At 41.7% G+C, this 27,490-nt stretch overlaps 2 protein-coding genes across 2 annotated transcripts; one reads left to right on the plus strand and one right to left on the minus strand.

The window, feature by feature from the left end:
* Positions 1-2,652: 2,652 nt before the first annotated feature.
* On the plus strand, positions 2,653-12,931 carry LOC142962256 (lactase/phlorizin hydrolase-like). Its single transcript, XM_076102800.1, is given in 18 exon segments — positions 2,653-2,718; positions 2,721-3,339; positions 3,785-3,855; positions 5,072-5,149; positions 5,235-5,328; positions 6,345-6,429; positions 6,529-7,207; positions 7,298-7,946; positions 8,044-9,594; positions 9,700-9,968; positions 10,075-10,365; positions 10,455-10,653; positions 10,898-11,100; positions 11,225-11,331; positions 11,430-11,561; positions 11,692-11,915; positions 12,114-12,350; positions 12,735-12,931. Coding segments are annotated over 18 exon segments (5,751 nt in total).
* Positions 12,932-19,801: 6,870 nt separating this feature from the next.
* gjc4b (gap junction protein gamma 4b) lies at positions 19,802-26,939 on the minus strand. Its single transcript, XM_076105231.1, has 3 exons — positions 26,786-26,939; positions 21,414-22,593; positions 19,802-21,303 (listed from the first exon to the last, which is right to left on the minus strand). The coding sequence occupies exons 2-3, from the start codon at positions 22,558-22,560 to the stop codon at positions 21,290-21,292; spliced, it is 1,161 nt and encodes a 386-aa protein (XP_075961346.1). The 5' UTR covers positions 22,561-22,593; positions 26,786-26,939; the 3' UTR covers positions 19,802-21,289.
* Positions 26,940-27,490: the final 551 nt, after the last annotated feature.

Below are 27,490 nucleotides of genomic sequence, written 5' to 3' on the forward strand. Positions count from 1 at the left end.
GACAGGACATTATTGATGTACATGTTTTAAAGAAATACAAATACATCAAGTAAATCTGTATAAAATCGTGTCCAAGACATCTCTATTTGATGTTCTGGCGCAGCATTTGTAAAGCTTCAATCATTTTATGGAGTATGTGCATCATACAGTGTGGTTATTTTTTCTTATTTCAGGCTACTTAATTGGGAAACTGTAAGGACAAATAAAAGATAATACCATACTTAATTACACAATACTTTACACAAGAATCTTCAGCTCTCCACTTATATTATCCAAGCTTGATGCATTATGCAATAAAATTGATCCCCTACCTCTGCCAGGAAACAGTTGGTGGTAACGGCGGTAGACAGCGGTGTGTGCATCAAGAGCATTTTGCAGCTCAACACCCTTCAGCTCTTCCAAGCTGCTCAGTGTCACCAAGGAGTCTGCCATCCCTCCAAACTCTCCGAACGCAAACTCTGCATACAGCTGAAACATACCAGCTCCTGGCTCTCCCAGCCTCCATACCTTGATCTAAGAGTGTCTGGCGCTGTGGATCCATGAAGGACAACCAGAGGCTGAAGGCCCACCTCCAGCAGCTGTTTCAGCAGTGTCTTGTAACAGGTAACCACACCCTGCTGCGGTTGGTTTGGGAAGCCTGTAGGTAGGAGGTGAGCCCATGAAAGTAGCACTTTGAAGTGGGTCACCCCTCTGTTCTGGAGGTACTCAATGTTCTGTTTAGAGCCTGGAGGTATGGGATGACTGCAGTCAAATGTGTCTGACACTGAGGGTTTGCCATACAGGCCCCTCATCTGTTCATCGGTCACAGGACCTGCAAGAAACATGGCCTGATGATGCTGATCATGTGTCTGGCACATGCAGCCATATACAGTGATCACAAACAGGGAGAGAAGTTTCCCCAGTGACAACATATTGTCTGAGCGCAGGGGACTGAATGAACCATTGGATGGCTAAACCTTTATAGCACTGCTGTTTACGAGCTTGAACTTTCAGTCAGACCAGAGTTTAATAATTGACATTACTGTATGCAGGGGTCCAAACTGCTGTGATACTTTATGACGTGTTTCGTAAGAGTGGTCAGAGCCTTGAATGATCCTGATAAAAAAAACTAAGGGTCAAACAAGAGGCAGAAGAGATCTTTGATAAAAGGTTCAAAAGAAACAAGCAAATGTGTATAGAGGTCAAGGATGAAATTCCCGAAAAAGATAAAGCTTGAATTCAGCCAGTGCAAACCCCAGAACAAGGGGACAGTATACTTACAGATGGCTGACGTAAACTATAGCCCGACGCCACACATGAAGATATGATACACATGAGATAGCAGTGTTATTTTGACCGGTTCTCAGAGTTTCAGCAGTAGTAGAGGTGAATTTCTGAGCAGATTTGTTTGGAGCAGGTGGCCAGGTACTACACATTGCACCTTTAAATGTCTATAGAGAGACTGTTTATAGTATGTAATATTTGTGTGTTCAGTTGTAATTGTTGTAAATTTGCTAAACCACTGTTGCCCGTTAAACTACGTACTGTGCGTTTTAAGTGTTTGTGTGCATCACTTGTTGTGGTTTTGACTTCCATTATGATGTCAAACAGTGTGGTATTATATCCATTTTTATTTTTGTCACAATTAACCAACAAATTTTCATGTTGCTAGAATATTGCTGGAATTTTGATTACCCCACAAACTTTCATGGCCGTCAAATTCAATATACTATGGATTGAAAAAAAGTGTTTTTATTACTGTAAGATTTTATGGATTCAATACAGGCATTAATAAAATTATATAATATAATCTTAATATATTATATATTTTTTCGTTTATTTGGATATCACTTTTCTTAACAATGTTACAAAGTGTTTCACAGCAGCATTAAAAAACATCAGTGCATCATTTGTAACATCCAATTTGTTTTCTGAAAAATACAGAGGGCAACAGGGAAACAAAACACATAATTACAATGTAATCAATATCATATTGCAGAATTACATCAAAGTAGAGAGAAAACTCACTGCTCTATGGGGGTCATTGCTTCTCTTTCAGTCGACCACAGTGATCCATGTATAGTTTGTGCAGATGTGCTTTACATTTCCAAAGTGGTTTGGAATCACGCAAGACTCAAACAGCACAAGGCATGAGTATATGGCCTTCTGTGCATTTGTGTTATTCTATAAAAATGATATGGAGTCTAGTACGTGTTCTCTGATTATTTGTTGAAGCAAAACTTCAAACACTTTTTCCTTTGGATAATCCAAAAAAAAAACATTGCTGATAAGAGTTTATGATGGATACTGTAATAGCTGTCACATGCTTGAGTTGGTCTAAAACGAACAAGATTAGCTGGTGTGAGAGATTCCATTGCACATGTAGGTTCCTTTACTTTGGCTCCCAAGATGTATTTCTTACTTGTGTCGCTTCCAATCTAAAATATGTTATGTTCTCTCTCAGACTCTGCATGCTGCTATAGAAATTTACATTTTCACAAAGCATGTTGTAACAACATATTTCCCAGTCCTCAAACATGAGCACAAGAGAGGGATGCACTTATCACTTGACATGTGCGAGTCCAGAGTCTTCCTGACCGTATCACAGTGCTGCAATAAAACACCGTAATATGCACCACTTGGTTGTGATATCCATCTCTTAATTGTGTAACAATGCAATAAGAAGGAAACAGAATTGCTTTAAAGCGCTTGGAAATCAGTGGATAATATGAGTCCATCTTTTTGAAGCCAGAATGAAGTACCTATTGTGGGTTGCTTTTCTGTTCGTTTTTTGTCTGTATGGTTGCCGGAGCAGTGAGGTGACTGGACAAGAGGACTTCCTGCTTGTTGCAGGCCCTCTGGCAAAGCAGCTGGTGAGAAGCTCAGGCAATACGGGGAAGGATGCGTTCGACTGCAGTCATCCCATACCTCCAGGCTTTAAACAGAACTTTGAGTACCTCAAGAACAGAGGGGTGACCCACTTCAAAGTGCCGCTGTCATGGGCTCAACTCCTACCTACCGGCCTTCCCAGCCAACCGCAGCAGGCTGTGGTTACCTGTTACCAGACCCTGCTGAAACAGCTGCTGGAGGTGGGCCTTCAGCCTCTGGTCGTCCTTCATGGATCCACAGTGCCAGAGACTCTGAGATCAAGGTATGGAGGCTGGGAGAGCCAGGAGCTGGTAGAGATGTTTCAGCGGTATGCAGAGTTTGCCTTTGAGGAGTTTGGAGCACTAGCACACTCATGGGTGACACTGAGTGACTTGGATGATGTTTGGCATGACGGGCAGCCTGCTCTGCAAAATATCCTCCAGCTCAACAAGAATATTTACCAGATCTACCATCAACAGTTTCCTGACAAAGGTAATAGAGAAGGAGGAGAGATTTGGTTGATTTATTTATGTCCTTTTTTACAGGATTGGTTATTTGTTACTATCTTTTGATACGAAACAAGAACATGAATTATTTTTTTGTCAACCTTAACCATTTCATATATAATGTAATCATTAATATATTATGTGGTATTGTCTTTTCAATGTGTTTTGAGAAATGTAAAAAGGAGTACTTTACGACAAACTGATAATCTTTACCCTTTACCCCATTATTTATGACATAGATTATATGTGTAGATTGCCATGCATATCTTAATAGTCAATGCAGGTGAGATCAATAAAATAATCTAAGCATGCATTTCACTGCACAGCTGTGAAATGTATTTGTGCTTTGTCAAAATATCCTCATTGAAAAAGGGCCTAGGGTCCTTGGAATATATTGTGTTCAGAGTGCCTTTATGCTTCAATTTTCACAGTGAGACGTCTGTCAATCGGACTGAGAGCTAGTGATGCTGCAATTCTTCCCCAGATCAAAGGTTCATCTCCAGTAAGATGCATTGTTTGTTCTCTTATATATCTTTTATTTATTTATTTTTCAGGGACAATGTACACTAATCAACAGTTGAACTGTAAGTGAGCCAGAGTTAGCCAGAGAGGCTAATTTCCATCTGCTGTCCCCGGCCAGATGTTTCAAGGCAGCCTAAAATAACAAAATCTCAAATTGAAACGGAACTAAAATTCATAGAGAAACAGACAGCAACGTATAGACAAAACCAATACACAGCAAAAGAAAAGTATATGACATTAAAGCAGAGCAGACATAATAGGTTTCAGCATGCGTCACGCAGAACAGACTCACCTACAGGACAAGCACATATATAACACTGAAGCACATAACATACACATAAAGAAAATGGAAAATAGCAACACTGAACAAGACAAATGCACATATAGGCGAAACAAGCAGGCAGGACAGACAGCACATCAATGCTTGCACACCTGATTGGCAACAAGCCATTCCTTGAAGTTATGCTTGAATGTTTTGTACATGTTTTGTGTGCATATGTGTGGTGGCAGAGCATTCCATTTTAAACATATTCCTTCTTTATATAATTTACTTCAGATGCTATTGCTATAAGGCTCTAAATGAAAACCATTTGAGAATAGTAAATCAATATCAAAAGAAGTGGTTTGTGGTGTTCGCCTTAATATTTTGTATATTTGCTCATTTATTTACATAAATAAGCTTACATTTTGTCACATCCCCTTGCAAACCTAAAATGTAAAAATGAGTATATTAGTGGTTGTGTGTATGAAAGGGACGGACTACACCAAAAGACTTGCAGTTGTTTCGACCTCCTTGTATCTTTCCTGTCACGCTTCCTCCATCAAGAAGTGATGGTATCATCTTGGCGAGGTCCTGTTCCTGCCTTATCTTCTGTATTTGTTTCAGCGTATTCCAAAGTGTATTGTCAGCATTTCAACTTGTTTTTTTTATATCTCTTCTTATCTTAACTCTTTGGTAATTAATGCTCAAATATTCTGTGTCAGCAACTTGTTGCCCATGCTTGTATCTGCACTCTTACACACATTCATTGCAAAATAACTGGTATACAGCTATTTCACGAATTGGCTGGCTTGTGTCTTATGCAACGGTATGTCAATTCAGGCCTCATGGCAATACAAATGAAACAAGCACCTTTTTTTTCATTAACATACATGAGTGGGATAACATACAGTGTTGTGTCTCCTATTTTGAACAGATGGATTTCTTGTCAGTGCACATTGAATACAACTGTGCCTCTGCATCAAACTTTGCAAAGGAGCTGAGCAGCTTACAGGTAAGAATACAATAAAAGGTGTTTCTTTTCACATTGCATTTCATATTTTGTAACACGCTGCAGCCACATGCATGTTATGTTGTAGATGACAAGTGGGGACCTGCCAATCCTGATATACGAGGTGGCTGTTCATGGTTGTCCCGACAGTCAATACCAGCTTCTTGGCAATTTCTTACAAGGTAAATGTCATTATAGCTGACCTTATATGATTCTGTTATACAGTATTGTTCATATAACTTGAAAGTTTTTTTTGTCATATTTGCTGAAACTGTCACTATTTCCTTACAATAGTACATGAGAGGGATAATCTGTAAAACAATCAGGTTCCTTTGCGTCTTCTTAGTGATTTTTGCAATTTGCAAGATTCAACCAAGGAAAACAAACAATCAGAGTTGAGAAGTCTCTGACGCAGCTGTCAATCACTGCTCACATAGGTTGGGAACTCCGATCAAACTAGGCAGCGCTGTTGAAATATGAATCAATATTCTGTTACCTTCGTGTTCTGTTATTTTGTGTTGAGTTCGGGTTATAGTAAGTGCATTGTGCATAAAGTTGAAAACTTGTAGCATAATAATCAACATAATCTGTTTTTACTGACTAAACAGATCAAGGGTAGCTTGTTGTAAATTGCAATATTATTAACTTTTACAATACAATAATCATGGGAGTCTTATTGGGAGTGTTATCATATGTCATTGATCAGTGTAAATTCTTCTTGTTATGATCCAGTAAAGTTTTACAAGGGCAATCACATCCATGGTGGAGCACAGCTGGAGGTCTTCCTTTGCTCTTTATAAGTTAATGCATAAAACACAACACAGTGTGTTTAGCAGGCAATACCTATTGTTTAAACATTGATTTCAACTGTAATGTGGCAAGTAAATTGGTTTGATGCAGAGTTTAAAACAGATGCCTAAATGACATTTGGTACAGGCATGCATGTCCCCCTCAGGATAAAATCACAATAACTTTAGTGATTCTCTAACTTTTTATCTTCAAGTAGAAATATCACTTTTTCCAATACTTTAACTTAAAACCAAATACCTGCCAAGCTAATGACATTCCCTACAGCCTTAGCTGTACTTTGAGTTTAGCTAATTAGCTGTAACAAAAAGGAATGTATCTTTTTAATTCTACATATTATATTAATGTTGATCATATAACTGTTAGTAACTTTGTCTTGCATTCATCACAGCCTTATTGAACAATAACCTGAATATTGTGGGATGTGACATGATGGATATGTTGGGTAAGCTGGACATGGAGGACGTCCCAACCAGGTAACTGTTTTTCTTGGTGAAATATACAGTTTCATATATACCGACAAAACTTGTTTCTCCTCGTATGTTTACACTGTTTTATGTCCTCTTTTCCAACAGTCATGGTATTTCGTACTACAATAGAATTAAAATATTTAAAAACAGTTATTGGAATGTGTGGAATAAGTTTGGGGCCCAGACCATAACAGAACGAGACCTTTTCCTCAATGAATCATTCCCGTCAGGCTTCCAATGGGCTACCTCCAGTGAGTCCTTCAAGGTTGAGGGAGGCTGGTCAGAAGGTGGGAAGGGAGAGACCATTTGGGACCGTTTTGGTCATGACGGCCTAGCATTTGCCAATCAGACAGCTGATCTAGCTAGTGACAGTTACCACAAGGTGGATTATGATGTCTACCTCCTGCGAGGTCTTCATGTCAACACCTACCAGTTTTCCATCTCCTGGGCCCGTATTTTCCCCTCAGGCCACCGGGGAAGCCAATCGGAGAAAGGGGCTCTCTACTATGACAAGCTGATCAATGCTCTCATTGAGTCTGGCATACAACCTGTAGTCACTCTCTACCACTGGGATCTGCCCCAGACACTCCAGGACTATGGTGGATGGACCAACACTTCCATTGTTGAAGCCTTCAAGGACTACGCAGACTTCTGCTTCTCCAGGTTTGGAGACAGGGTCAAGACATGGAACACATTCAGTAGCCCCTGGGTGGTGAGCCATGCTGGGTATGGCACTGGTGAGCATCCCCCTGCAGTCAAAGACTATGTGGTTGCCTCCTATCAGGTGAGGGCAATGGTCTAATGATAATATAAATATTCACAAATGAATTTGTATTCTTGTACATTTACACCACTATTTATTTTGCCTTCACAGGCCACTCACAATATGCTCAAGTCTCATGCTGAGGCTTGGCATGTCTACAATGACAAGTACAGAAAGACACAAGGGGGGAAAGTGGGCATTGCATTGAACTCTGACTGGGCTGAGCCCATGGACCCCTCCAGACCTGAAGACATAGCAGCTGCAGATCGTTACCTGCAGTTCATGCTAGGCTGGTTTGCACATCCTATATTTGTAAATGGAGATTATCCTCCAACACTCAAGACTCAGATTGAACAGAAAATAAATGAGTGTCCCCTCTCTGAGCCTGCAAGACTTCCAGTTTTCACTGCTGAAGAGAGCCAGAGGATACATGGAACAGCTGACTTCTTAGGGTTAAACCACTATACCTCCCGGTTGGTCAACAACAGTATTGGTGGCTGTACCCCTGGTCCTGAGGGGGTGGGTAACTTCCAGGCACATGTGGACCCTTCATGGTCTTCTACAGCTTCTGACTGGATCTATTCTACACCTTGGGGTCTCAGAAGACTTCTTAACTACATTTCCTTAGAATACTTGAATGTTACCAAATTGCCTATCCACATAACTGGGAATGGTATGCCTACTGAGCACACTGGGGACACTCTCAATGACACCGGTAGAATAGAGTACATGAAGAGTTACATTAATGAGGCCCTGAAAGGTAAGTGTCTGGAATTTCTCTGATCAGAAACCACTTTTTACAAGGTGTTAAAAATATTGTCAGCTTTAATGTGCTGTTGTGTGTGTCTATTTTCTAGCAATATTCATAGATGGAGTGGATGTGCAGCGATTCACAGTGCAGTCACTCATGAATGGATTTGAGGGAGAACAAGGTTACAGCCAAAGATTTGGTCTTCACCATGTCAACTTCGAAGATGCAAACAGACCAAGAACCCCAAAGCAGTCTGCATATTTCTATTCTCAGGTTATCAAGCAAAATGGATTTGGTGTACATAAAGGGCATGCTTTTAAAGTATCAGAGATGCAACTCAACCGCCGTCCAATGGCTTTATCACCCTCTGACGTCCCATCTAAATCCAAGGTTGTCTGGGAGGAATTCTCAAACCAGTCGAAATTCCAGAGAAAAATGTACCACTATGGCACTTTCCCACAAGGCTTCAGTTGGGGAGTATCATCTTCAGCTTACCAGATTGAAGGTGGCTGGAATGCTGATGGGAAGGGGCCCAGCATCTGGGATGCATTCACCGACAAACCTGGCAGTATTCCTGCAAATGCCAATGGAGATGTGGCCTGTGACAGCTACCACAGACTTGAAGAAGACTTCTACATGCTGCGAGCTCTAAGGGTGAATTCATACAGATTCTCTTTGTCCTGGTCCAGGATCTTTCCCGATGGTCGGCTTACCTCCCAGAACCAGAAAGGTGTTGACTACTACAATAGACTAATTGATGGTCTCTTAGCATATAACATCACTCCCATGGTGACTCTCTACCACTGGGACCTTCCTCAAGCTTTGCAAGACCTTGGTGGCTGGGAAAATGTAGAGATGATTAACATTTTTAATGACTTTTGTGACTTCTGCTTTGCCACCTTTGGAGACAGAGTGAAATTTTGGATGACCTTTAACCAGCCTCACACAATTGCGTGGTTAGGATATGGACTTGGACAGATCCCACCAAATGTTAAGAATCCAGGTATTGCACCATACACAGTTGCACACAACCTTATAAAGGCACACGCCAAGGCGTACCACACATATGACGATAAGTATCGCAAATCCCAAAGTGGTCTAGTATCCATAGTCCTCAATGCTGATTGGATCGAACCTAAAGATGTTAATGTTCCACGTGAGGTGGTGGCTGCTGACCGTGCTCTGCAGTTCCAACTAGGTTGGTTTGCACACCCCATTTTCAAGGATGGCGACTATCCAGATGCAATGAAGTGGCAAGTTGGAAACAAGAGTGAACTCCAAGGTCTTTCAGAGACAAGACTACCTTCCTTCACTGAAGAAGAAAAGACCCTCATCAAAGGAACTGCTGACATGTTCTGTGTAAATCATTACACTACAAAGATTGCACGCCATGCTACTTTGAGGCTTTCCCCTCAATCCTATGAATATGACTGGGACTTGTCAGAAGCAGAGGAAGATGATTCACCAACTACTGCCATCAGTAACCAGAGAGCTGTAGCATGGGGCTTGAGAAGACTCCTCAACTGGATCAAAGAGGAGTATGGAGATCCAGAGGTTTACATTACTGAGAATGGAGTAGCTACAGAATCAAAGACAACTTGGGATGACTCTGCCAGAGTGTGGTATTACAAGACCTACATTAATGAGGCTCTGAAAGGTACACCGATGTAAATACATGTGTGAAGATAAATTATATGATTATCATGACTGTTCAGATTTTTAGTCTTGATCATTTATTTGTGTATGTATGTTTTAATAACAGCCTATGACCTTGATGGTGTGAAGGTAAAAGGATACATAGCAACATCACTCATGGACTCTTTTGAGTGGCTTAATGGGTACAAACTAGGATTTGGTTTGCACCATGTGGACTTCACCAACCCAAACCTGCCGAGAACACCCAAGTACTCAGCCCATTTCTACTACCAAGTTATAAAGGACAATGGTTTCCCTACACCAGATGATGAGAAGCATATTCATGGACATTTCCGCAAAGATTTTATTTGGAGTACTGCAACGGCATCATACCAGGTAGGTTTTTGATGAAGCCCCTTCATTAATGCTGGATCAGGGATTTGCATATTCCTTGCACTGCTCTTTCCGAATTAAAACTGTGTTTTGCATTTCTTATCTCAAGATTGAAGGGGGATGGAGAGCGGATGGAAAAGGTCTCAGCATCTGGGACAAGTTTGCTCACACTCCTCTTCGAGTGTTCAATAATGACAATGGCGATATAGCCTGCAACAGTTACAATAAAGTAGAAGAGGATGTTGCTATATTGAAGCAACTTAAGGTGACCCATTATCGTTTCTCCATATCCTGGCCGAGGGTACTTCCTGATGGCACCACCAAGCACATCAATGAGGCTGGACTAAACTACTACCACAGACTGGTGGATGCACTGCTTGCTGCAAACATCCAACCTCATGTATGTGTAATTCTTGCTTCTCAGGAAATTATGCATTTGCAATGGAAGGTTGGTTAATTTTGTAAACCTGGCTTTCCCTTTGTTGTCAGATTACTCTCTACCACTGGGACCTTCCACAAGCTCTGCAGGACCTTGGGGGCTGGGAGAATGAGACTATTATTGTCAAATTCAGGGAATACGCTGACCTCATCTTTAGCCGTCTTGGCCACAAAGTGAAATTTTGGATCACCATTAATGAGCCGTACAATATAGCCAATGTAGGCCATGGCTATGGGGCGGCTGCCCCAGGTATGCTTTTCCGTAATGCTCTTCATCTCACACTCTCATATGCTCACTGCATTGGTGTGGAATACAGGTTGAAAAGTGACAATTTATCAAAACAGTATTGCATGGTCATGGAGTGTTTTGAAACAGTGTTTTTTCTGGAAAGCAATTCTTAGTTTTGACCTTTCTAAACACCAATGACAGTGAGAAACATACACAGCTAAAGAAACTAGAAAATGTGTCTGTTGCTCCTTGTGTATGTTTCCAGGGATCAGTTTCCGACCAGGCACTCTGCCCTACATTGTGGGTCACAACCTGCTTAAAGCACATGCTGAGGCCTGGCATCTCTACAATGACAAGTACCGGGCCAAACAGAAAGGAATTATCTCCATCACCATCAACTCTGACTGGTCAGAGCCCAGAAATCCCTATAAGCAGGAGGACATTGACGCTGCAAGACGTGTGGTGCAGGTGCTGAAATACTTACTGTTGTTGTTACTGTTTGCAGATTCTTTTTTTGCATGCTCATTTCTTTCACATTTTACAATAGACATGAAAGTTGCAGTTAAGGTATGTTGTGTGTCTCCTTGTGCAGTTCTACATTGGCTGGTTTGCACATCCTGTATTTAACGGAGACTACAGCAACATGATGAAGACAATCGTTCGAGAGCGAAGCCTAGCTGCTGGTCTGCTAAAATCTCGGTATTATAAAAAACAACATTAGAGCAAGAAAGAGAACTAATGGAAAATTGTTTTACATTTATCTGGTAAATTTAATTAGTTTGATTTAATCTCTCCAGGCTGCCTGAGTTCACTCCTGAGGAGATTAAGAGGATTAAGGGTACCTATGATTATTTTGGGTTCAACCATTACACCACAGTCCTGGCGTTCCCTGTGAACTATGGAAACCTTCAGCACTATGATGCCGATAGGTAAGCAAGTACAAACATACCTACAGGAACCAAGTGGGAGAAGCAAGTTAACACAATCACATGGTGATGAGCTAAAGATGTACCTTAATTTTTGTGAAGTAAAACCATTTAACTGATTTAATGTTCTCAGGGGTGCAGGAACGATTGCTGATCGTACCTGGCTGGATTCAGGCTCATCTTGGCTGAAGGTCTCACCGTTTGGATTCCGCAGGATATTGAACTTCATTAAGGAGGAGTATGGAAATCCACCAATTATCATCACAGAAAATGGCATGTCAGAGCGAGGGCAGATTGACCTAAACGATATTCATAGGAGCTACTACTATGAAAAGTACATCAACCAGGTGCTGAAAGGTATCAAACCACATCTCCCATCGTTTATTTTAATTGAGACCATCCACAATATCTCATGTAAAGTATCTAAGAAATGATTGAAGTGTAATGGATCATAGCAACCTTGCTGTTTCAATACTTTTTATGTTCAAACCAAGGTACTGAATTCCTTGTGCAATGTAGAATGTATAAATAAAGGTGTTTATTTTCTCCTCCTAGCTTACTTGCTAGATAACGTGGATATCCGGGGTTACACAGCTTGGTCCCTGATGGACAACCTAGAGTGGGCTACTGGCTTCTCAGAAAGATTTGGCCTTTTCTACGTCAATCACTCAGACCCTAAACTGCCTCGACTGGCCAAGACTTCTGTTACCCTCTACTCCACCATCATCAACTGCAACGGATTTCCGGACCCCGCCTTGGGACCCCATGAGTGTTTGAATACTGTGCCTGAAGGTAAATTGATGCATTGATGCAACCAGTACCTTTAAAGCTCACCAATTAAAACGTAATTTGTGCAACAACCTAAGTTAAAGAAAACAAGAAGTTGTGGTTGTACGAGGGTTATGTGCTGGACTATTTCTTAGACAAAAGCACCGACTTCCTGGAGTCTTGTTTTTAGCGTATTTAACAAGAGATGTCAATATAAATCCTACGCACTGTATATACAGAAAGCAAATAATGGTTATTTCCCCCTAAAATGTCACTATTTCTTTCATGGAAAACAACATTCAGTATTAGTAGACATTTCGATTTTGTGAATAGCAGATTTTCTGTTGCCACATTTACGATGTGAAAAACATATATAAATATATATTAACCCCTTTGTCTTTTCTACAGCAACGAGCGTGCCGATGACCACGCCTGCCACGCCTGCTCCTTCTGACAACGCTGTGAGCTTCCTGGGTATGAAGCTCTCTACCAATGATGCTGAGACTGGACTTATCACCACATTTGTTCTGCTGATTGTTGCAGCGTTTGGAGCTATTTGTACATCTTTTTTTTTGTTTAAGGCAAAAAAACAAGAAAAACATTAAATCTAATCTATAAAACTGGAACGGAAATTCTGCAAAAGTTGTAATCAAAGTCCAACTTGCAGTAACCTGTCTGCATATTCTTATGAGCACCATTTCATAAAACTTCATGCATATTAATGAAGTTGTAGATTAAATGTGTTTAGCTGCATGCTGTATAAAGATGTATTCTTCTCCCAAGCGCATGATTCAACAGATTGTTATTTTTCTTTCATTCAGTTACATCTCCAATATGTTGCTGCTCATCTCATGTTTCAGATCATGATTAAAATAATATACAAGTTGCTCATGATCCATGCTATTTACTGCTAAAACTGATCCCCTGTAGATGTATTATGGAATGTGAGCCACACTGAATCATGCAAGATCTTCCCTTCGCTTGAGGCAGCACTCCGTCCTGTATTCAAAAATTAAAATACAAAGAAGTCATTGACAGCAGCAGTCCCATGCTCGGACCAGTGAGACAGCCTTACACTGCGATCAGGTACATAATAGACATAATTTGCACTTGCATTGTGAGACAAGCAAATAAATGTTTTCCCCCATGCATGAAACACTGGATTGTGACCTGAATTGTTGCTCATTAAAGCCATGCATGAATTTATAGGAGAACAACCTCAATGTTAGGTTAAACATTTGGGAGCTGCAGCTCTGTCATTAGACTAGCTGAGGTTTTAGGAGCTTTTCATGGAGCAAAATCACATGGTCTCCTGAACCTTACTGCTGTGTCCCCAGAAGCTGCAGCTACAAACTACAGCTGTGGTTTAGCATCAACACGGTAGAGATCAGCTGAAGCCACTAGATGTCCCTGCAGGTGTAAACAGATCCTGCTGCACGCTGGTTTTCAGAGGAGATTCAGAACTTCTAAATCTTTAACCATCCAATAAAGGACAAGTTATTATATTGTCCAACTAATGTAATATCATGTCATTATACTTAAAAAAAATAAAACACTTATGCTTCAGTTCATGTTTGATGCCAAGATGAGGGTTAGTGACTGTCAAACTGGAGCGGTCGATTCAGTCACAGGTCACAGAGAACAAACCCAAACTGGAATCATTAAAACATTGTATTGTATGACTGATTATCGCTGCAGTTTTAATGTAAGCTAGTTGACATATTATTGATACTAGATTAAGTGTTATAGGTATGATGTACTTTTTTAGATAAAAATATAAACCTGATGCTTGTGATGATCAAAAGTGTAGCTCCTGATATATTGTTGTAGAGGCATTTCTGAATATTTCCTTTCATGAATTAGTGTTAATGGTGGCTGAACTGCAAAGTAAAAACAAAACAAAAAATAAGCTTGATTGTATTATCTTTTAACCGGCCTTCAAGTTTAAAGACACACATGAGAATCCACACAGGAGAGAAACCTTTCAGCTGCTCAGTTTGTGAGAAAAGATTTTTGCTCAACACAGCTCTAAAGGTGCACATGAAAAGTCACACAGGAAAGAATCCCCTTTAGCCCTTTTACCCAATCACCCCTCCGCATATCCCTTCACTCGTTGTTGACAAGTTGTTGTTAATTTCATACTGTATATTCACACTGTATATTGTATATAAACCATTAAATGTTGTAATTGTATAATGACTCATTATCTGTGTATATTGAACGCCACACAATATAAATGTTCAAACTTCACAGCTTTATTTCAAAGTTCTGCACATCTTTCAGATATACTGCACTGAATATTACGGTTGAAAGCATTACAGTTGAAATAAACCCTAAAAATAATGGAGCTGAATATCACAGTATCACAACTGCAATGCTCTTAGCATTCATATTTCAAAGTAGTATTTCACTTGCAAAACACAAATACTTAACTTGACTACCACAATACTTCAATTGTAATACTTTAAACATTATTTCAACACTTACGGTTTTAGATTCAAAACCTTTCAGAGCCTCACAGCAAACTGTTGTGTACTTTTTAAAACGTCTAATACAACTGCACTGCAATGTACACTATTTCAATTTTCAGTGTAGTGAAATAAAAATACAATGAAAATGTATGTTTGTCTATCACAAAATATATTCGTACAACTCTATTGCCTTAATGCGAATAAAAACATATTTAAATATTTAACAAAGAATAAAAGGAATGTCAAAGAGAACAGGCACGATTAAGAACTCCTCTAAAGAAACCTGTTAAACCTTCCATCTGACGACAGTAAACAACGTCCAGCAACAGAAGCACATTCGTGTAATAATGAAGCTCAACACCTATAAATACACTAACTGCAGAGTGCAGACATATGAATACGCCGAGGGTGCGTCTCCTCTCTTGTCTGACTGCAGCTGGGACTGCTGTGCGAGGCTGCTGTGAGAGTATCCGCCTGTGAGTGCTTTGGGGCGGCTCAAGGCAGCACCCGCTGCTCGTTCACGACAGTAACTGCAGAACGGTACGTGCTTTCACGCCAGAGTCAAAACACCAGAAAAGTCTCCAACAACACCAGAAAAAGTTGCTAATTTCTTTCTCATTGGGTAATTGCCAAAGATTCAGTCACCTTGTCGGGTAAAGGTTGTGCTATTAACCATTCTGTTAATTCCCCCAGGTCATGAGTTGATTCTTCCAATTGGTCGGGTCAGTCGAGTTGTTCTTTCACGTTTCAGAAGTAGCTGCTAGCTGGAGCATTACTGCTCATTGCTGCATGTAAATGTGTGTTAAATGTTAACGCTTTTGTAGACGCAAAGTGAGGATGCACAGTGCAACCTGTTTCTCTGGGTCAATAAAATATTTGGAAAGCATTTGGACTGTGTGTAATCCTCCTGTGAGCCACACCTTGTTCAGTGATATGTTCCTTCATTGTGATGAACCTGGACACTTTAGTTTACTTTGACTCAATCCCACTTACGTTGTCCTGTTGTAAACTCGCAAGAGCACCAAATGTGTTTCATCCCCTGGCTGAAAATAGTCCCGAATAACAGCACCATTTACTCATGTGGGATATCATTTCATATAAACTAGTGTCCAGCTGTGTGGAGGAGCTATTTAGCCTCTTTTGAAAATTCTAATTTTGCATTTCTGACATATTTGCGAAGATATATATGTCTTCAGTAGGGAAGGGGAAGGGAAATCTCAACATACTTTGGACTTGTCATTGGATTTGTTAATGAGAAAAATATTAACATCCGCCTTATTCTTAGTCAATGAAGCCTGATATTTATGTATTTATGTTTGTGTACTAAACATTAGGTCAAATGTGTAAAACAGCATACTAAACCTTCAATTAAGCTAATCACAAAATGTTCTGAATTTCAGTATTTTGCTTAATTTTGGTTGGAACTGTGAAAATAATCAAATGGCACAACTCTTATATTCTGAATACCGAAACAATTGCACATTGTATTTTGTTTCAGTGCTTTAGAATTCACTCATAGTCACTCAAACCTTGTCATCATCACCACTCCTGAAAGTTTGGGTGTGGATAAGTCAAAAGCAAGTGGAAAAAGGGAACTTGCGTCATCATACATTCAGAATACTACAGTAAACCAAAAACGCACTTCAGGGCAAACAGCTCTCTGTTACCTTTTCTGTGCATGGAAGGTCTTCATGCACTTCACTCAGGGTCCACTAGAGGTCAGTCTTCGATCTCTGTTGTACACGATGATGACAATGGTGTGAGAGCATTTGAAAAAGCTTCTTGTCTCCCTATTTTATTAATTGTATTAAAGATACAATACCGTTATAAATGGGGATTCAGAGTAATGAGCTTTCAGCATTATTTTATTTTTATTTTTTTCAAACAATGAAAGAAAGAATATTTCACCCCATTGTTTTTGGGGGGGGGGGGGCTTGGATGTCCTTGACAATACATCCATCATAAAATGTGTCCTGCCTCATGTAAAATAAACATACAAAACATACTTTTTTGCATAATATTACTGCATCGTATTGCCCTGCGTGAGGCAACAAACAAGAAAACACAATTTTTGTATATAAATAAAAACAAAATAGATCTTTAAACGATCAAACATACTTCCTTACATGCTCATGCACATGCATACAATTTGTTACATAAAGTCATTTAAATCTAAACATGTTAAAAAAGTGATATTTATCTTACCAATTGCTGGCATTGTGCCCCATGCAGCTTTGCTTCCTGAAAGGTGTGCTCCACCTCCAGACAAAAGGTCACATGTACAGTATCTATTCCCCCAGCCGAAATGCTTTAACTGTTGGTCCAGTGAGTTGAGTGAGCAGTTGAATACAATGAATTTTTTTAAGCATCTAAAGTTACTGGGATTAGAAGATTTGTATTTATTCAATGCTTCCTCTAAAAAGATTAGTTTGAATCCAAATTAAATTAAAAAAAACAATGTATTGTAGAAAAAAAATATGCACGCGCAACACACGTTATTTCTATTAACTCCAGCTTACTTTTATCAAATTTTTCAACGAGGTCAGAATGTTCTGAAGGGCCAACACATTCTTACCCCAATGCATCAAATACCAAGCTGCTGTACTGCAGGACACAACATTGCAAATGAGCTAGGTTCACCAATGTATCAAGATGAATTTGTTGAATAATACCCAGAATTCCCTGAGTTTGAAACTTAGACGGATGTAAAAAGACTCGTTGAGTTTTTCACTGACAAAGTTATTCAGACATTTCAGTGATCCTTCTTGGGAAAAAAACAAATAGTATGATGAAAACATATTGCAGCAGAACCAAAAGGTCTCCATTCTCTTCCACTCTGTTATCTTCCCTCTACATCAGTGGTGGAGATGACTGTAGACTTGATCTCCATTTTTCTTTCCCGAGTAGACAGAGGGGATCAGACCGAGAATAGACTGAGAACGATTCTTTTGCAGAATGTCAAGCAAGCTGCAGGACAGAAAACAGCTTGAAACCACAAAGATACGACAGTCTGACCCAACAGGATGAACAAAAACATGCAGAGTGATACGCGTGTGTATCCAACCCTTTCTTCCAACTTTTGTTTTACAGTTGGGCAGTTGGGTGTCAAAATGTGGAACTGTCGGATGCGAAGAGTTCAGTTTGCGAGACATCATGACCTTGAGCGGATGGAGAGGCTTGTATGATACAAAGATCCTGAGCGCGACTAACCTCCTGGTCAATCATATTTCCGTGAGGCTCAAGTCAAACAATGACTTATTAATGCATCTTATAACAAGTACTCCCTGCACAATTTAGGTTTACTAGATTTATATTTCATAATTTTTTCTCTTCTTTTTGTACAATTTAGACCTAATTTTATTGCATATAATACACTTTGTAGCTCTTTCAAACATCTTTCAAAACTAACTTCAGAACCAGAGTTGTTATTCGTCTTCTTGTTACCGTCGTACCTTTTGGAACAACAATTGATAACAGCATTGTGAATGGCTGAAGATTGATGCAACTATAGCTCATCATTCTTTGCCATTTGGTTGAAGTCAGAGCGGCTGTGCAGTCGATAGAAACAAACTGGTGCATCTCCGCTTTTAGTGCACGGCTGATCAAAGCTAGTTTTACACTGATGAAACCACAGCAGATGCTTTCAAGAGCATAGCCCTCTTCATCTCTCACGCAGCACGCTAGGAAAACCCTCACAACCGCATCACTGGGAGCAGATGCATTTGTTGTATTTGGCTCTGTGGTGTACTGGGTGGATGCTAAAACACTCCGTGGAGCAGAGGAGAACTGCACAGCGGTGTCATCATTCTTTTTGGGTTCAGCACCATGAAGGACCCGTTTCACACACAAGAAGTCATGTGATTCGTTGTTGGAAAAAAACTTTGAAACCTAAAATGGCATTTTTATTTTTTTCAGTTTATTGAGAGTATTTTTATGGATTTATTGCATTTCATCTGTATTTGAAATTTCGAATTGTCGTTAAACAGCACGCAACTTTAATAAAAATGGATTAAAGGATGATGATGAAGTGTAAACCAGCACTTTCATTTTTACTAACAAAAACATTTATTGTACACAATTATTGTAGATATCTATGTTTACACTATAAATCTATGAATGGTTTTCATCAGTGGTGTAGGTTTTAAAAGCAGGATGTGACCAGGGTTGTGTTCGTTTATGAGAGCATTAGATGAAGGGGTGAAACTGTATTGCTCTCTCCACTGCACGAGCACCAAGAAGTTGAATAGTGTGATGCGCAATTTGGTGTTTGAAGTGAAAACAGAGAGGATGTGCTGGACATTGGTCCAGCTGCTGATCCTGACGACACTCAGCAGTCTGTCTTGCGCTGAGGTTAAGACGAAGGTTCCAGTTTCCTGCCCAGACTACCAGAGGTCCTTTGGAGGATGCTGCTACGAGTTTGTGGCTCTCCAGCAGAGTTTTTTGGTGCGAGCAGTGCGGCGGACACCTTGCCTTTATCCCAGATGAAGAAACTCAATATTTCCTTCAGAGACTCTCGGACCCCGAGAAGCTTTTGTGGCTTGGACTGGCACCCTCTGCCACTCCAAACCTGCAATATTCTGCGACCCTTGAAGGTAAGAAAGCCATGTGGAAATGTGGAATATTGATGCGCTAAATTACAAACTGTGAAAATCTGCTCTCATGCAGAAGCCCATAGCTATTCATCCCCTTAGATGGATGAGTTTTATAACAGAACTGTCATGAGCAAGTCTATCACTATTAGATTTTACGTTATTCTTGTTGCCGATTCATGATAGAAGTCTTCAGTTTGGTACAATTGTGTCCAACTATTTTCTCTGTTTGGACTGTGTCTGTAGTGTTCTTGTAGTGGAGAGCAGGGCCGTCTTTCAATCAGAGGTTCGGCGGTTCGATTCCCGGCTCTGGCTACGCTAGTTGCATGTCGATGTGTCCTTGAGCAAGATGCTGGCTAAAACTATTTTCATGCTAAGTAATACTATCAGAATGAAACCATTACTACCACACAACTGTTTTGTTGAAAAAAATGTATTTTAAAAACTAACCACAGAGTACTATCGATACAAAACATATAAAAAGTACAAAAAGCATTTTTCAAAAATAACTTGAGATGACAATATTTGAGTTGGCAGTAATTGGCACTGTGGGTATGATTCAGAATACAAAAAGATGGCGTCTTAGCGGAGCGCGTTAAAGGCATTGACTTCACATTGAAATGATTACATGGTTTACAACCTTCATTGGGACTCTGGAACAGCGATGACACTAATCCACAAAAAATCTGCACTTTCAGACGTGAAACATCAACCAAACAGTATTTTCCCTTATTTAGCTTGAAGATACAATTAAATCCAGGTCCATACGGAAAAATGAAATGTTTGCTGGCCAGAGACGATGTGTAAATAAAGACATAAGCTGCAGGTTGTCCATATATTTTTTTTTGAAAATGCAAATAAATGGTTGCAGTTGAACTCAAATTGTACCGAACCACTTTCAGAACACACCGGTCTACAGACGGGTTTGTAGGGAACTAAGACAGCAGTAAATGTCATTCGTTTAAAGTCAAAATCATGTCTGCCACAGTGACAAGAGCCGCTCGTCGGTACCACAATACTCAATACAAAAATAAAGAACCGTTTAAATACATGTTTAAACAAAGCAAGACGATATCAAGAGTTACATGTTTTTCAAGCATTACCCAGGTTTCTTTGTTCCTTTGGACAGAGGCCCCCTCCCAAGTGTGTTCCAGTTACCATCGAAGCACCAGGCTTGGGAATGCTGACTGGTGCGGTGCCAACATTGTCAAAACAATTGAAGGAAAAAAAAGATTTGATACACACTTGAGAGAAACCTTTGTATGAATATTAACTGTTCAAAAAGTCTTCATCAGCACAACAATCGCTCCAGTACCTTTCTTCTACGAGTGGTGCGTTTGTCCGTTAACCTTTTGTTTTTTTTTGCATCTCACTCACCGATTCACTTTCTCACAAAAGTACAAGATTACAGTTTAAACATGTTTTTTTGCACTACAACGGGCTTGGCCATACCGTAACAAAATGCCATAAAACGAGAGTTCCAGTTTAGGTCTAAGGCAAACTTGAGATGCATTCACTGTGGACTTCCAACTGAGGACAAACTCTTTAAAAACTAATCGCTCTAAAGTCTCATAATAAAAAAATATAAAAACAAATAGCTGCCCTGAGGGAGAAGTACATGATAACCAGAAACCGTTCTTGCTGCACAACGGTAGTTTGTAAGCACTTTGGATCTTCAGACGGGCGTCTCAAGTATTGCTGGGTTCGAGACGGCCGCTCTTCTCTCGTTTGACTCGATGCTCGACTGGTCGTAACACTGGAAGGCTTGGGCTGACTTCATTCACCTCAAGCACATGTAATGTCACACACAGACACACACACACACACACTTTGATTCCCTTATGTCCTCTCGCTGATCCTGATGTGAATTCAAGTCTACAGTGTCAGCTGGGCTGGTGACAACCTATGCACGGAGACCTGTGTACAGAGAGATGGTGTCAGTGAAGCATTTCATATTGATCTACAAAGTAAAGATTAAAAATCAAAAGCACGAACTTATACAACAATAAAAGATCAAGAAGCCTCACCTTTCTCACAGGTACTGCTCTGCTTCTCCTGGGCAAAGTTTAGTCTGTTCTGCTCTACCGCGGTGCCGTTGGACTCGGGGCTGCTGCTACGCGACGGGCTGCTTTCCCCATTCTGATACGCCAAGTCCAGATGTTGCTGGGCCAGTTTCAGGTGCTTCCGCAGCCTCTCCAGCTCGCGTGACGACGCCTCGTCCCCGAACGACTCGCGACCCGAGTCTCCCAGGTTGTCCCTGAAGCCCATTTTCCCCGACGGGTCCTTCTTCAGGGCCGTGCTGTAGCCCGGGGGCGCCGACGGCTGGCGGCAGATGGAGGACCTGTGACTGGACGTGGCCGTGTGCCGGGGGCTGGGGGGCCGTGGCATGCAAAAGCAGTCCCGGATGCCGCTGATGCCGAGGTGCAGGATCTCCAGCAGGGTGAAGAGCAGACACAGGGCGCTGACGGCATACATGATGAGCAGGAAGATGGTTTTCTCCGTGGGGCGGGAGACGAAGCAGTCCACCGTGTGCGGGCAGGGGGAGCGTGTGCACACGTACGACGGCACCACCTCCAGTCCGTAAAGGATGTACTGCCCGAACAGGAACGAGACCTCGAAGGTGGCGCGCGACAGCAGCTGAAACACGTAGATCTTCATCAGGCCGTCGCGCTTGATGCGCCGCCGACCATCGTGCTTTTTGCTGGGCTTCTCCGCCACCGGCTTCTCCTTGTCCGGCTCGATCTCCTCCTCCTCCAGGATCATGGGGTCCTCCTCCCCGTTGTCCTCCGCTTCCTCGTAGTCCCGGTTGGCGCCGCGGTTCACAATCGGCATCCGCTTCCTGTTCCGCGGCTGGTAGTCGCTGTCCTCCATACGGGCTATCTTGTGCATGGCGAAGCCGAGGTACATGATGGTGGGGGTGGTGATCATAATCACCTGGAACACCCAGAAGCGGATGTGCGACAGCGGCGCGAACGCGTCGTAGCAGACATTCTCGCAACCGGGCTGATTAGTGTTGCACACGAATTTGCTCTGTTCATCGTAGTAGATGGACTCGCCGCCTACGGCGGTCAGCACGATGCGGAAGACGATGAGGAGGGTGAGCCAGATTTTGCCCACGAAGGTGGAGTGGTTGGAAATCTCGTCCAGCAGACGCGTGAGGAAGCTCCAGCTCATTTTGCCTCTGGAACGGGAGGGAACCTCTCAGACCTGTGCAGAAGAGGAGGAAAGAAATTCAAATCGGAAGACAAAATGATAAGAGGTAAACAACGGTAAAAGGAGAGCACGCGATGGTAATATTTAGTTTATCATTGAAAACATTTAGTCTCAATAACAAAACATTTGACATGAAAACAAATGAATACGCCCATTCTTTTAGCAATTCAGTACGCGAATGTGACCTGGCCCATATTGTGCGTGTGTGTATGCCCCCTGAAGGAAAATGATCAACAACAGCTTGTGTTGCCGAGGGTTACGTTGCGCCTATACTTTATGAAGGTTACAAAATAAATCGCAATCTCTTTTATTGCCACTTTGTCATCAACAGCACATAACGACTTCACTCCTTCTGCTGACCTTTCACAATAAAAGCACTAGACATTTACACTGCATCAAGAGGCAACTCAGCAAAATAGATTAATATAAAGTTATATAGCCTAATAGCTCGTCTGAGTCTTTTTCTTTTTTGCACATAGAACGGGGAAATGAGATCCAATCACCACCGGTCACTCTAGACGCATTCCAGTGCCAGGTGTGAACAGGGTCATTGACTCCCATGTGTTTGCACCAGATAGCCACATGGGGGAGCTATTGTGTCACTGCTACAAAGCTGAGACATCCCAGGACAACCATCGCTGCCATGAGAAAGGGGCATGCTCAGGCAGATAATCCCTGAGAAGGTCCCAGACTGCCATGTAAAAAGACTGAAGTGAAGTCATGGAGGCAACGTGCTCGGGGCGTCATCACACTAATGAAAAAGCTCATGAGCGCCGGTGTTCAGAGTGTCTCGTCACGGTTCGACTAAAAGATTGCCAAAACAGCGTAATGAGCCGATAGTAAAAAAAAAAAACAAGAAAGAGGCAACGAGGAGTTCCTGTGGTTTGGTTTCACACCATCTGTGACCAACCTCATAAACAACTTCTGAGTAATTAACCGCTGCCGTAAACTTGCCAGGCTCGTCTACAACAGTCTTTGTGATTTACAAGATTACACCATTTAATCTCCCACCTTCAGGCTTCAGACCCATTTTACGACTTTAACATCTGGAGTTGTATTTTGTGTAATCACAAATCTTTGAATCTGCGTTGTCCGTCCAGAGAAACTCTGCAGTGGCCGAACTCAGATTACCACAAGATGAAGCAGGTATCACGTAGCCAATGGCACATTTGGGAATTCTTGGCTGTGGCTGGCACAGAACAGGACAATAATGTTTTTAACAATGTGTTTTTTACCAGTAGTGGTAGCATATTTAATCTCTTTAAAGTTCCTGCCTGGTCGGTACCTCAGGAAAGGATGGGGATCCTAACCTTAAAGTAGCAATGCTATGAACAAAATAGACTCTAGACGAACACAAAGCTTAAGGGCTATGAAAAACTATGCAATGACAACGATTGTCAAACCAAATCTAAATCTCTACATTGTATTGGAAGCCAAAATATGAATAATTTACAATGTTTGCACAGGAACAACACTAGCTGGATCTAAATAAGACATGCAGAAGGGACAACACATTTACAGGTTCAAGAACATGTTTTCACCTACATCTGTAACCAAATCATTATCTGCAATGTGAACGCAAAGACCTGTTCTTGTTTCGATGACTGGAATGATTGTCTTCTTAAAAAATTGTAAAAATAAAGGTCTTTCCTCTGTTTCAAGACCAGCTGCTTAATCCATTCTGCTAAATTAATCTATAGAAGAACTATGGAGTCAAACAAATATAGTCTGTGTAAATAAAAAGTAACACTGTGTAGCTTTTACAGATGATACATCAGCTCCAAGTGCTCCAGAAGAGCGCTTTGTATTGACTCACAGGTGTGAATGGGAGTGCTGTATGAATGCTTGGTGTTAAGGAGGAAACCGTCCTTAGAAAAATAAAGAGTTAGAATAAGGCACAACCAGTTGCCATTGTGTGACGGCCACTGAGAACAACCCGCTTTAAGTGAACTCACTTCTCGACCCGGTGGCTCCACCACACTCTCTGAGGTGATCATTGATTGACTTATACACGTTTCTCCACAAATGTCCCGTGCATAGTTGTTTGGTGTGGGTCTCCTACCTACTGCTCACAAAGACTGCCGTTGTCATTATCCTTCATCTGTGGCTTTCTGCAGCACTGCACACGATACTGCATCCTGCAGCTACACCTGAACGTCTGACGACTGCAGGGTCGGGTTTCCACATCGAGATAACTGACAAAAGCCTCCATTCAGTGGAGGCTTGTGGTTTTCAAACTGAACGTGGATACGGAGGACTTTTTCTCGCAACAAATAAAATGTCATACACGGTCATACAAAGTTTGCGAGTCACTGCAGAGCTTTGCATTATCGGCTTTATTGTGACGTCGTCATCATCAAATGACCTAAAATGTCCGGCTGCAACAGACGTCAAAGTCAACGGCACACTTTGCCGCGTGTAATCTAGGTTAACGGTTGCGAGTTGCCCCCAAGCCACTGTCAGAGCCGACATCCATGCCCAAGGAAAACCACAGGCCCACATCTCTGAGAGAATGTGTGTCACGTTTGCTTTTAAAAAGCACACAGAGGGAGGGGGAATAATCTGACTTTAAAGCTCAAGTCTGTAACTCTTTCCTACAATATTGTATTTGTCGTCATTTCCATAGGCATCTCGGGCCTGGTGTGTTTGTGCCGCTCCTCTGTCTCGTTGCTCCTGGTAGCAACTTGCTACCCGTCTTACTGTCAGGGCAAACAACATGTGTTCACAGAGGAACTCTTTTAGGGCAATACCAATATTGATACTTGTCGACACATTCTGATGAGGATCGTTACACGTACAACTGAACATTTTGGATTGGATTGTTACTCACTGGTGAATTTATCACTATGATGACTACTAATTACCATAAAAAGTTTGTATGGCTTCTTTAATGTTAATATCTTGAAGCTTGAGTATTCTCAAATAAAACAAACTCTGTGGAAGTCTGTCTAAAGTCCATCAAATACACAACACTCTGTGTCATCAATTCTGACCGTGCTTCCTACCCACATTACATGTCAATGTTTATGCACCATCTTCGGAGGCATCATCTGTCTGTGGCACTTCAAACCGGTGTGTCTGAGTAGGCTATGGGAGCAAAGTGAAGCGGCAGTGTCTCCACACTGATGAGCGCTGCGGAACAGAGGGGCTTTTGTGGCTCTCACATCTGGGAGGCTAGTTATGGCCATCCCTCCCTTATCCCTCAGCCCTACAGCTGAGAGGCCCTGAGCTCAGAGAGGAAACCAGGAGAGAGAGAAATGACCTGCATGGGGGTCAAACTGGGGAGTGACTGACTGGTAAAACTAAGAGGGGGGGGGTAATTCACCCTTCATATCACCACGAGACATAATACCATAAACGCTGTAGAAACTATGTTAGGTCAGAACATAAGCTGTAGGTCACGTTCTGATAAGGCGCTTTAATTATTTAGACACTAAAAATGTTTAGTGGAGAACTACATTAATCAAATTTACACGAACCACACGAGAAAAAAAATCCTCCGCGTGGCTAATGGCACAACGTCACCGCGCGCGACTCCACATGCGCCACACATTGATGGTTAATTGAGCTAACGGTGTAACGTTGCGGCACACTGTTTGGACAACGTCAGCAAGTAGTGCTACAAGTAGGAATATAAATGCCACTATTCTCCAGACTATCAGACTGTGAAGACGTACGTACGCGTGTGTGTGTGTGTGTGTGTGTGTGTGTGTGGGTGTGGGGGGGGGGCACAAGACGCGTTTCTCCATCACCAACCCGTGTCGACATAGTCAAGAAGCCCGATTAAACGAGAACAAAACACATTTTCTGCATACCAGCAGAATTACATGGCATGTGATGCTATGACAACAACCAGTATGCCCGTAACTTGCTAATAATTTCAGAAATGTGGTCGAATTCGCGTGCTGGGATTAGCGCTGCGTCCTGCCAGCCTGTGCGCGTGAATTTATGTTAACGTTCGCGTTAAAACAATACGTCTGCCTGGCCCTGGGTTTGTGAATACGGGTTATGAAAAAAGCCGAAATCAAGCTAGCAACTTCGGGAAAAAAGCTACTCTCCGTTCCTCCCCAAAGTTAAAGATATAACTTGGGTTAAAGCACCGTTGTTAGCGAAGGCTAAAGAGCTACGTGGTGATGTTGCCGCGTTCGCGTTATCGCGATTTGTTTGTTTGTGTGCGTTATCTTACCGTCAGTCGTGATTTTGGGTCCTCCTGCTTTGACGCGGCGGCTTCTCGAAGTTCTCTCTTATCTCGAGAGCTTTTCCTCCGCTTTCTCTTTATTAAAATAAAGCCCTCCCGCTCTAATATTAAGACATCCAGTTTTTTTTTCCTTTCCGCGAGGAGCCCGTGTCCTTCTCCAGTTGTGTGCTGTACTGCGGGGTGAGGACAAAGAATATTTCCTAACACCCCCCCTCCTTTTCCTCCTCCCATTTTCAGCCAGGCACCCCACCCCCTTGTCTGCACAGAGTGGAGGAAAACTGCCAGAATTCCTGTAGCAATCATTTCTGCTGGAACTTTACCCTGGACTCTGAGACTGAGAATAACCTATGGCTCCAGAAGGACTCAAAAGGAAAATTATTATAATAATAATAATAATGAATGCCTCATATTTGGTGAACAAAGCAATATTAAGGTCTTGGAAATTCAAAGACTGTGCTTAGTACTTGAAATGCACAACTTTCAGTTGATGCAAAGTATTTGGATTGTTATCAACAGAACGCACATAAAGGTGCTTCATGTTATAACTTGAATTTAAAAAATGTGTGATCTGCCCACAGCGCCTGGAGCAGCAGGTGACGATAGCGTCAGTTACACAAGAGCTGTCAGCCAAGCAGGTCTCATCATCTAACCTTTGGGATGTGGAGCAACATAAGAGCAAACTGTGAGGCTACT

The sequence above is a fragment of the Anarhichas minor genome, unplaced genomic scaffold, assembly GCF_050575085.1.
Source record: "Anarhichas minor isolate MPS153535 unplaced genomic scaffold, ASM5057508v1 ptg000004l, whole genome shotgun sequence".
Lineage (NCBI taxonomy): Eukaryota > Metazoa > Chordata > Actinopteri > Perciformes > Anarhichadidae > Anarhichas > Anarhichas minor.